Source organism: Belonocnema kinseyi, chromosome 6, assembly GCF_010883055.1.
Source record: "Belonocnema kinseyi isolate 2016_QV_RU_SX_M_011 chromosome 6, B_treatae_v1, whole genome shotgun sequence".
Taxonomy (NCBI): Eukaryota; Metazoa; Arthropoda; class Insecta; order Hymenoptera; family Cynipidae; genus Belonocnema; species Belonocnema kinseyi.
This window is the reverse complement of record NC_046662.1, coordinates 61,007,716-61,019,905: the sequence shown is the minus strand read 5'-3', so window position 1 is coordinate 61,019,905 and position 12,190 is coordinate 61,007,716. Positions and strand designations below refer to the sequence as shown.

The 12,190-nt window shown below is 22.0% G+C and overlaps 1 protein-coding gene across 1 annotated transcript in view; it reads right to left on the bottom strand.

Annotated features, from left to right (window-relative positions):
* The window catches only part of LOC117174857 (zinc finger protein 157-like), a 53,895-nt gene that overhangs the window by 28,806 nt on the left and 12,899 nt on the right, over positions 1-12,190 (bottom strand). Inside the window, exons 3-5 of the mRNA XM_033364254.1 lie at positions 4,892-5,159; positions 4,481-4,678; positions 194-361 (exon numbers count right to left, since the gene is read on the bottom strand). Of these exons, the coding sequence (XP_033220145.1) occupies positions 194-361; positions 4,481-4,678; positions 4,892-5,159 (634 nt within the window). The remainder of the gene's footprint in view (positions 1-193; positions 362-4,480; positions 4,679-4,891; positions 5,160-12,190) is intronic.

Genomic DNA, 12,190 nt, shown 5'->3' with positions numbered 1-12,190 from the left:
CATATAACAATTCAACTAATTATGTTTAAAAAAAAACTTTAAAAATCAAACTTAAACAAATTTTTTTCTCTAAATTATTATTATTATTGCAATTTAATAAGAAAATTATGCATAATCTCGAAAAAATTTTCTGGCTTTGAAAAAAAGTACCCTGACATTTTGCCCTGTACATTTATAAAATTAAACAACTTACGCTTTGGGACACTGGCTACAATTGTAAGGTTTATCAACAGAATGCGTCAAAAAATGCGCTTCCAAATTTCCCTTTTGTATGAAACTTTTACCACACTGATCACAAGTGAAGTTTCTTACGCCTGAATGGATCCGTTTATGCGTTACCAAATTCGGTTTAGTGGAAAATCTGCAATTTTCGTATTTTTAGGTAATAAAACTTTAAACAAGTTTTATCAAATGCAGGGATCACAGAATTTCAGTAGTTTAATTTTAACTAAAAAAGGAGATTTTTTCAGGAGAAAAAAAGGAATGAAAAGGTGATTTTGTTCATTACTAAAAACTTTTTATAACATATGGGTATCGCGTAAATCGCTTTTCTAATCAAATATTGGAAAATATATAAACAGAATTGCAAAGTGCTCATGTTTCAATTTTTGTAATGTATTTTTATCAGTCAAGAAAATATTGTAGCGCAAAATAAATTAATGTTCACGCAAATAATACAGTTATGAAATTAAAATTATTTCGAAATTTCGACTTTGGGATTGAAATTTCAAATGTTTTGTAGAAAATTCGTATTTTTGGCCTAAAACTCAACAATTTGATTGGCATTTATTTTTCTTGAATGAATGAAAAATCTTTTTTGATGCAAAATTCGTTTTGAAATTTTAATATTTTTGGATTCAAATATAAACCATTACTTTTTCCGTTGAAAATCCGCTTTTTTTCTGTTGAAAATTATTTTTGTCTTGAAAATTAGACTGTTTTGTAGAAAATTCGTATTTTTGGCCTAAAACTCAACAATTTGATTGACATTTCTTTTTCTTTGATGAATGAAAAATCTTTTTTGGTGCAAAATTTGTCGTTTTGGTTTTAAAATTAATCTTTTTTGGTATAAATTTATTCTTTTTTGTTAAAAATTCAACTACGAGTTAAAAGTTAAACTATTTTATTAAAAAAAAAAAATTTGAATAAAAATTTATTCATTTAGCTGAATTAAAGTTAAACACGGTTTTTATTTTAAATTTTGATATTTTTTGAGTCATAAACTATTACTTTTACCATTGAAAATTAGCTTTTTTGTTTTTTAAAATTCAACTATTTGGTCAAAAATGAGACTGTTTTGTAGAAAATTCGCCTTTTTGGCTGAAAATTTAAAAAATTATATCACATTTGTTTTCTTTTTTGAGTGAATAATGTTTTTTGGCTAAAAATTCATCATTTGTTTTGAAAATTCATCTCTTTTAGTATAAATTTAATTTTTGTATGTTAAAAATGCAACTATTTGGTTGGAATTTAATTAATTAATGATTCAACTATTTTATTCAAAGATCGCCTTTTTGATGATTTGATTAAGGATTCAAATATCGTGTTAAAAATTCGTTTTCTTTATGAATTCAACTGTTTTTCATTTAATATACAAATATTTTTGGACTTAAATATCAATTGGGGCATTTTTCAGGTTTTTTTGGAGAAAATTATATTTTTTATTAAAAATTCATATTTTCGGTTTAAAAAAAAACTGGTTTGTACACTATTCATCTCTATTGGGAAATATTAAATATTGTTTTGTCAAAAATAAAACTGGTTGAAAATTAATTTTAATTGAAGTCAACTATTTTTATTTAATAAATTTGTAATTTTTGGATGAATTCAACTCTTTTTTTATTTCAAATTAAAATATTTTTCATTTTTAATATCAAATATTATATTTTTCGATTGAAAAATTCACTCTTTTTTCATATTTTTTTTTCTTAAAAATTCAATGATTTCCTCATTTCTTATTATTTATGCACAATCAATTTCATTCAATCAACTATTTTTTTTTATTAAAAATAAAATCTTTTTGGTTGAAATATCAAATAATTTAACTGTTTTAGAGAAAATTCGTCTTTTGTTTTGAAAATTCAACTATTTTGCAAGAAACTACTTCATTCAAAATTCAACTTTTTTTTATACAAAAACCAACTGTTTAGTTGAAAATTCGTTTTTAATGACTTGGGAATACAACAATTTGGTTGGATTTTTTTTCTTGACTATAAAATCTATTTCGGTTCAAACCTCAACAATTTTATTGAAAACTCGTATTATTTGAATGAATAATTTTTTATTAAAAATAAAAGTATGTTTCATCATTGGTTGAAAATTTAATTATTATTAAATAGCTTTGTAGAAAATTAATTTTTTTTCTTGAAAATTCAACTTTCATGAAAGAAACTATTTTCTTAAAAATTCACACATTTTAAATTAAATATTGGTTTTTATTGACTACAAATTACAAGATATTTTGTTTCTTGACTAAAAAATCTATTTGGGTTGAAAAATGAACTATTACAATTATCATTAAAAAATCATTTTTGTTAGTTGAAAATTTATTAATTGCTTAAAAATTTAATAATTTTCTGGAATAATAAAATTGTTCTTAAGCTCACCCTTTTTGACAGAAATTTAACTGTTTTGGTAGAATCTATTTAGTTAAAAATTATTTTTTTTGTTGACAATTGAAATTTGAGGGATTCAAAATTCAAATGTTATTTTTTTAGAAAATATGAATTTTTGTTTAACTAATTTTAATTTCAAATAAACATATTTTTTTATTGAAATATCAGCTATGAAAGTTTTCGTTGATAATTTATATTTTTTTATAAATAATGTTTATTTTTCAGTTTCTAGGGATCCAATTAGTGTGTTTAAATTAAATTTGATAAAGCTTTGAAAATTTGTATTATAAGTTAATCTAAAATATATTAGCACCATCAATTATTAAATAATTAAATTATACTACAAACATAATTATTGATTCATTGAGTTTGTATCTAAATTCCATAAATTTGAAAAATAACTCAAATTTTTATTGAATCTTCTTACACTTCAAATTCAGTGCATGTTTAGATAAAATTATTCTGGTTACCAAGTAATTGAATCTTTAATTAGAAAAGATAAGTTTTAAACAAAAAATGGAATTGTTTAATTTTGAGATTAAACAAATTAATTTTTCACACAAAAAATCAAAAAGATGAATTTTCAAACTAGAAGATTAGTTTTCAAACAAGAAGATAAATTTTTTACCAAAAAAGACGATTTACAACAAAATACATTAATTTTTAACAAAATAGTTGAATTGTCAAAAGAAAAAGTTTATAATTCAATAAAAAATAGAATGGTAAAATTTTCAGTTAAAAAGTTAACAAAAAGTTTGGTAAGTTAGTAGATAATTTTTTAACAAAAATGGAATAGTTAATTTTTCAGTTAAAAAATTCATTTTCCACTAAAAAAAACAAAGAAATTTTCAACCGAAGTCATGATTTTTGAACTAAAATAATCAATCTGCAACTGAAATAGATCAATTTTACAATAAAAATTACTTTTATAAAAAGTAAAAGTAGTTTTATTTTCAACCAAAAAGATGAATTTTTAGTCAAGAAATTAAATGTTTTATCACAAAAACAACGATTTTCAAAACAAAATGCTTCAATTTTTAATTTAAAAATAGCAAGTTTTAATAAAAAATAGAACAGTTAAATGATCAGTTTAAAAAATTAATTTTCAACCAGACTGATGAATTTTCAACTAAAATAACGAATATTTAACTGGAATAATTGAATTTTCAACCAAAAAGATAAGTTTCTAAACAAAAAGATTAATTTTCTCCCCAAAAAACACGATTTTTTAACAAAATACATAATTTTTCAACAAATAAGTTGAATTTTGAAATAAAAAAGATTTTTCAACCAAAAATGAAGTAGTTTAAATTTTAGTTTAAAAAAATTAATTTTTCAATTAACTGATGAATTTTCAATTAAAATGATAAATCTTTAACCGAAATGTTGATTTTTCAAGAAAAAAGATTAATTTTCTACAAAAAAGAAAGAATTTTCCAAAAATACATGAATTTTCGACTAAAAGCGATCATTTTCAATCAAAAGTAAAATAGTGGTAAATTTGCAGTTAAAAAAATTAATTTAAAAAAAAAAACAACGAACTTTCAACAAAATAGTAAAATACGTTAATATAAAGCTACTTTTACAGATATAGAATCATTATTATTCAGCTTTTTATTCCAATTAAAACGAAAAGAAGCACGTTGTCGAAAAGTTCCCTGACTTAAAAAAAAAAATTCCTGACACTTCCAGTTTTTTCCAGGAATAAAAAAATTCCCTGACAATTCCAGGTGTTTCAGATATTCCAGGAAGATGATTTTTTTAGTTTAAGGGGTAAAATGGGGTAATAGGTTTAAAAAAAATAGGATAGACCGTGATCCCTGCAAGTATTTCTCATGTAAGTTGAAATAATATTGCTAAATTACCTCTTGTCGCACTGATCACACTGAAATCGATTTTTCATGTTTTCTGGCAAATGGCACCGGCTGTGAATGTACAACGCACTTTGCTGCCTAAAAGATTTTCCACAAGTTTGACACACATGCGGACGTTCTTGACTGTGAATTGCTTTGTGAGAATCTAATACTTTTTTATGAACAAATGATTTACCACAATCCTCGCATCTGTAACAAAGAGAGAAACTAAAAAAAAAAAGAACCCCACGAAAAAAAAAACAAAAAAAAATCTCAGTGTGGAAAATTACCAAATATTTAGATTAATTTAACTGTAATTGGTGTTAAAAGCTAATAAATTTTGAAACCTATATTTTATCTTAGATCCTGATGAAAGATGTGATAAGCTGAGAAATATTGTCGGGAATATATCGTTTTACTTACTTAAATTTAGATTTAGTTCTGTGCCTCTTAACATGGGTTATAAATCCATAATACTTGTCATAAACTTTACAGCATTGAACACACATGTACTTCGCCTGCTGATTATGTATCACTTCGTGATGAGTCTGCAATGCTTCTAAGCTCGGCAACTTGTCATTGCAATCCGTGCACAACCATGGATACCTATCTAATCCTTCCCCCCTTTGTCGACCAGGTTTATGTGGTTCTGCAGCTCGAGCTTCTATCATTTCCATATCAGATTCCGTACCTACAAATGTGCGAATTTCGTTAAAAACTTCATTCGCCAACACTCGATCAAACTTGCTAAACTCACTCACTCACTCACATCTCAACTCGAAATTCCCAATATAATTAAATTATCCAATTTCAGGGTGGCCGTTTTAATCGACGAAATAAATTCCCGGTTTTTTTCCCGGTTCGGAAACATTTTTCATGGTCAATGAAATTTAAAAAATGGAACTCTAAAGCTAAACAATTTTCCACTTGAGGTAATAAAAACTGAGCTGCAAATGAAAGCACTCAAAGTGGAACTGTTAAATTTTGAACTTTTAAAATTTAAATTAAAAAGTTTTTTTATCAAAAAATTTGGTATTAAAATACTCAATAATTTACGCGTATAAAATTCAAGGTACTAACATTTTTCAATATAAAAAAACATAAATCCACTTTATCATTTGCAATGCTCTAAATTGAAAAATCAATCAATGAACTTTAAAATTTTTTAAATTATATTATTATAAGGAATTTTAAGCTAGAAACATTAAATTTGAAAAATTTTAACTGAACACTTCTTAAATTAGAAATTCAATTATTTTCTTTTTAAATAGTTTAAACATCCTTGGAAAGCTTCAAAATCTTGAGAAATATAGAAGTTGTTTGAAATTTTTCATTTTTTTCGAAATTTTTTCAGAACTTCTAAATTTCTGTCAAAATTAATTGAACTTTTTCTACAATTTTCAGAAAATCGTGCAAATTTTAGAAAAATTCTTTACAATTTGGATGTATAAATAAGAATTGAACAATTATTATTTTTAGGCGAAATTTGAGTGATTTTAAGAGATATGTAGAGATTTTAAACAAAAAAATTAGATTCTTTTCAAGAATTGTGAAAGGCTTCAAAAGAATAAAATCATTTTCTTAAAATTCATATGAATATTAAAAATTATTTTTTATTTTGAAAAATTATTTTAAAAGAATATTTATAAAGTTTTCAAAGATTTAATCATGATAATTTTATCTTTTTTAAACTCCTAAATATCTCTTAAAATTACTCAAATTTTTTCTACAAACGTTCATCTGTAAATTATATATCAAAATTTAAAAATTTCACTAACAAATTAAGCATTTTTCGAAATTTTAACAATTCCAGGTTTTCTGTGTCAAACAATTCAGTCAAAGATTCTTTACTTCTAAATATTTGGTTTCAATTTACTTGTCTTAAACAAAAATTCAAATATTGCCAAATATTCCATAATTAATTTTTTTCAGTAAAAATTCCAAATTAAATGAGTTAAATATTGAATATTTTAGACTGAAACAATATTTTTAATTTAATGAAATCCTTTAATTAAGAATATATTATTGTGAAGTTATTTTAAAATTGAAAATAGTTTATAAACTTTCAGTCACACGTTCACATTTTTGTAATAACTAAGACTTTCAAATTTAAAGCGTGTAAATTTTTACGTTAAAATTTGAAAATTCTTAAATTTTTAACTGATTTAAAATCTTTTAGTCAAATCGTTTTTGTTCACTTTTTATTACTTAAAATACAGATAAATTAAAAAAATTATTTATTTATTTAAAACAAATTATTTTTATCGAAAATTTTCAACATCAAAGGCTTATCAAATTTCGAAGGTTTTTTTCTTTGGAATAGTTCAATTTTGAATATTTTCAATTTTAACTATTCGAAATTTAGAATTCTTGAATAATTATGATTAAAAATGAAAGATTCATTAATTTGAGATAATATAAATTAAAATGATGTAAATTTGAACGTTTTTGGAATATGTAGTTCAATTTGGAAGATTTAAAATAGAAAATTCTTCAATTCTGAAGATTCACAATTGAAGATTCTTTAATTCTGAAAGCATATAGTTCAAAATGATCTAATTTTTCATGTTCTTTTGCAATAGTTCAATTTTTAAGATTAAGAATTGAGAACTCTTCAATTTTAAAAATGTTAAAATAAAATTCCTTAAATTTTAATGATTTTGAAGACCAAAAATACAGTTTTCAATTCCTAATCTTCGAAATTGAAGAAATTTCAAATGTAGAACGTGAAATTTATACAAAGAACAAATTCTCGGTCGTATCTCAAGTCCATAAATTTGAAAAATAACTCAAATTTTTATTGAATCTTCTTATACTTCAAATTAAGTGCATATTCAGATGAAATAAATCTGGTTACTATATTATATTCAATTTAAACTGCGTCAAAAACCTAACCTTTTGGGTGAACCTTTTGTGTTTTCAACAAGGTAGATGAATTTTCAATTAGGTAATTGAATTTTCTACAAAAACAAACAATTTCTTAACAAATTCATAAATTCTCAACCAAGTAATTGAATTTTTAACTAGAAACGATAAGTTTTGAACCCAAAATAGAATGGCTCAATTTTCAAATAAAAAAAAAAATTTTTCACCAAAAAAACAAAAAAATTTTCAACCGGAGTGATTATTTTTTTAACTAAAATAAGGAATCCCCAATTGATATAGATGAATTTTAAACTCAAAATTAGTTTTAAAAAAAAAGTAAAAGTAGTTTCATTTTCAACAAAAAAGAATTTACGAAAAAATTATGTATATTTAAGTTTTTACCAAAAAAAGACGATTTTCAACCAAATATATGAATTTTTAACGAAATAGTTGAATTTTCAACAAAAAAATCGGTTTGCAATAAAAAATGGAGTACTCAAATTTTCAATTACCAAAATTAATTTTTCACTATAAAAACAAAGAAATTTTCAACGGAAGTGATGATTTTTTAACTACAATAATGAGTCTTCAACTGGAATAGATAAATTTTAAACTAGAAATTAGTTTGAAACAAGTAAAAGTAGTTTTATTTTAAACTAAAAAGATAAATTTTGCACAAAAATGATTAATATTTAACTGGGAAAATTCCCGGTTTTTTTTCCAGTTCGCAAACATTTTTCTTGGTCAATGAAATTTTAAAAATCGAACTCTAACGCCAACATTTTTTCCATTTGAATTAATATTAATTAAGCTGCAAATTAAAGCACTCAAAGTGGAACTCTTGGATTTTAAACTTTCAAAACTGAAGTTTAAAAGTTTTCTAATTCAAAAATTTGGTATTCAAATTTTCAAATCAACTAAACAATTTTTAATTAAATTCAGGTAAAATGTCAAATTAAAAATTGTAAGTTTTTATAAATTTAAATTCAGTTCCAAAATTAGAAATCCAGGTTATCATTTTCAATTATATAAATTAAAGTATCAATCAATGGATTACAATTCTTTCGAAACTGAATCATTTTAAAAAATTTGAAACTAGAAACATTAAAAATTGAACAATTATATTTTTCAAAGAATCTGAATACTTATTAAATTTAAAGTTAAATTATTTTTATTTTAAATACTTTAAAACCTCTTAAAATACTTCAAAATCTTGAAACACTGACATGTCGTTTTAAATTTTTTCAAATTTTAAATTATTTTGTTTCAGTTTTTCAGAACTTTTAAACATATTTTAAAATAATTATAACTTTTCCTACAAAATTTTTTTAACATCCTGCAAAATAAAATAAAAATGGCATAAAATCTTCCACATTAATTTTGGATAATTTTGTCAATCTTTCTAAATATTTAAAAATATTTTCTTTAAAATAATTTTTCAGAATAAAAAATCATTTTTAATTTTCCTATGCATTTTGTTATTCTTCTGAATAAAAAAAAATTTAGAACTATTATTCACTCTTGAAATTTTCTAATAAAATATTTTTCAATTTGAAATGATTTATTTGTTCAAATCTTCAACTAAAAATTTGAAAATTGTAAGATATTACATTGAAAATTAAAATAAATAATAAAAAACAAGATTGCTGTAATATAATTCCATTTTTTGAAAATATCTACTCAAACCCTTAAAAATGTCAATTATTTGAAGTAAATTGAAATCGCTCAAAAATTAATAATTTAAAAATTGCTAATAATACGTTCCAAGATTTAACCAATTCGATTTTAGTTGCAAAATTAAAAACCTACAAAAGTAAAAAAATCAAAATTTAGCGCTTATCATCAAAATTTAGAACTCTGAAATTTTAACATTGAATATTTAAATTAAGATAAAGAATACAAAACAATATTACTATTATGTGATTTTATTTTTTTGAAATTGTAAAATTTTAAACTTTTCAATACGAATTTACTTTATATTTAAGTCTAAAATTATTCAATTCAAAACTGATTATCAAGGTTTTTATTATGAAATTTTGAAATATTTAAAGCGAAATCATCATAAAATTTTGAATATTTGAATTAGAAACTATAATATTGTGAAATTTAAAATTCAAAACCTCCACAAATTGATCTAAAAATTGGTTGAAGAAAAAACTTTAGTTTCAAGGCCTCAAAGATTAAACTATTTTAGAATTGCACATTCAAAACTACAAATTAAAATAAAATTATAGAAAGTTTAAAGATGATAAATAATTGATTATAAGTATCATATCATGTATTGCGTCTGCAATAAAAAAATATATATTGAACGATTTTTCACAATTTAATTGGAAAAAGGTTATGAATTGCATAATTTTTAAGTCGAAGCTCTAACAATTAATTTATTTTATTTTGAATTGAAGGATTATGAAATTGAATGATTTCAAATGAAACTTTCGAAAATAGGACGTCAAAACATTAAAACAAAAAAGAAATTTCAAACCAAGAATTTTTAAGTAAAAAAGATCAATCTTTAGAAAAATCGAAAAGTTACATTTTCAATTAAAAAATTACCCAAATAGTTAAATTTTCAATAGAAAAAAGATTAATTATCAACAAAATAGTTCAACTTTCAACCAGAGATGAATTTTCAATTAAAAATATAAATCTTCAATAAAAATGATGTCAAACAGTAATTCAACCAAATATTTAAAACAAAAAAATTGAATACTCAAGCAAAGAAGAAGAATTTTTAAACAAAAAGTTGCATTTGCATTTTAAAAAAAAATTCTACTAAAACAGACAAATTTTTTAATCAAAACGATAAATTTTCAAAAAAATATTTGAATTTTCATCCAAAAAGGATTCCAGGTGACTTTTCAAGATAAATGACGAATTTTTTACCAAAAGGATAACTTTATAATAAAATTATTGAATTCTCTACCAAATAGTTACATTTTTATCCTAAAAAGAATAAATTTCTCTTAAAACAAATTAATTTTTATTTTTTCAAATATCTTTTAAATAATTGAATTTTCATCTAAAAAAAATTCCAGTTGACATTGCAATATCAGTATATGCATTTTTTAACCAAAAAATAAGTTTCTACGAAAAAAATTGAATTTTCAATTTAAAAAGAAGAATTTTCACAACCAAAAAAGATGAATTTTTAACAAAAAGCGTTTAATTTTCAACCAAACAGTTGCATTTTTATCCAATAAATATATAATTCGTGCTAAAACAGGTGAATTTAAAAATACAAAAGACAAACTTAAAAAAAGAGTGGAATTTTCAACCAGTTACATTTTTGGCCAAGAAAAATAAAAATTCTACTAAAAGAGGCGAATTAAAAAAAAAAAGAGTTCAATTTTTACCAAAAATTATTTAAATTGACTTTTCAACACAAAAATAAGAATTTTGAACAAAAAGTAAATTTTCTATAAAAATAGTTGTATTTTGAAGAAAAAACGTTTAATTTTTTTAAATAAAGTTGAATTTTCTACCAAAGAATATTAAAATGTTTAAAACAAAAACTTAACTTTCGAAAAAATAGATGAATTTTCAACAAAACGTTAATTGTCTATCAAATGGTTGAATTTTGAGCCAAAAATATAAATTTTAAACAAAAAAGTTAATTTCTAAAAAAAAAAATTACATTTTTTTAGTAAAATAGTCGACTTTTTAGGACCAAAAGTGGAGTTTTGTAAAAAAAGCCGAATTTTCTACAAAAAAAGGTAATTTTCAATCAAATAGTTAAATTTTAAACAAAAATACTTAAATTTTCAACACCAAAATCTAATTTTTAACAAAATAGTTGAATTTTCAGCCGAAAAAAGAAAAATTATACAAAAAATTGAATTTTTAACAACAAAATTAATTTTCCAACAGATAATTTAATTTTCTATGAATAAGGCTGAATTTATAAGCCAAAAAAAGATGAATCTTGTACAAAAAAGTTCAATTTTTAGCCAAAAAGTTAATTTTCAACCAATTGCTGAAATTTCTATAAAAATAGTTGAATTTTCTAGATAATAACTTGAATTTTTTGAAACAAATTTGAATTTTCTACCAAAGAATATTACTGTTTAAAACCAAATATTTGAATTTTTCAAACAAAAATCTAATTTTCGAAAAAAGTAGAGAGATTTTCAGTTGATATAGCTTTAACATAATTATTTTGTTATTAACAAAATAATTGAATTTTCAACCGAAAAAAGAAAAATTCTACAAAAAATTGAATTTTTAACAACAACAAAATTATATTTCAAAGAGATATTTTAATTTTCTATCAATAGGTTGAATTTATAAGCATTTTTTCAACAAATTTTGTACAAAAAAGTTCAACTTTCAACAAAAAGGTTAATTTTCAAACCAATAGTTAAATTTTCTATAAAAATAGTTGAATTTTCAATACAAAAAACGAATTTTTATCAGAAGAGTTAATTTTCTATCAAATGGTTGAATTTATAAGCCAAAAAGACGAATTTTCTAAAAAGAGTTGAATTTTCAAACCAAAAATATACAATTTTAACACAATAGTTAGATTTTCAAAAAAAAATAGTTGAACGCTTAAAAAAAAGAATTGTCTACAAAGCAATTAAATTTTCAATCAAATAGATGAATTTTCGAACAGAAAAAAAGAATTTTTAACAAAAAATTTCATTTTCCACTAAATAGATGAATTTTCTACCAAATAGTTGAATTTATAAGCAAAAAAAATGAATTTTCTAAATACAGTTAAAGTTTAAACCAAAAATGTTAACAAATAAAATAAAATTTCTACAAAGCAATTAAATTTTCCACCAAATAGATGAATTTTCGAAAGGAAAAAAAAACAATTTTTGACAAAAAGTTCATTTTGAACTAAATAGTAGA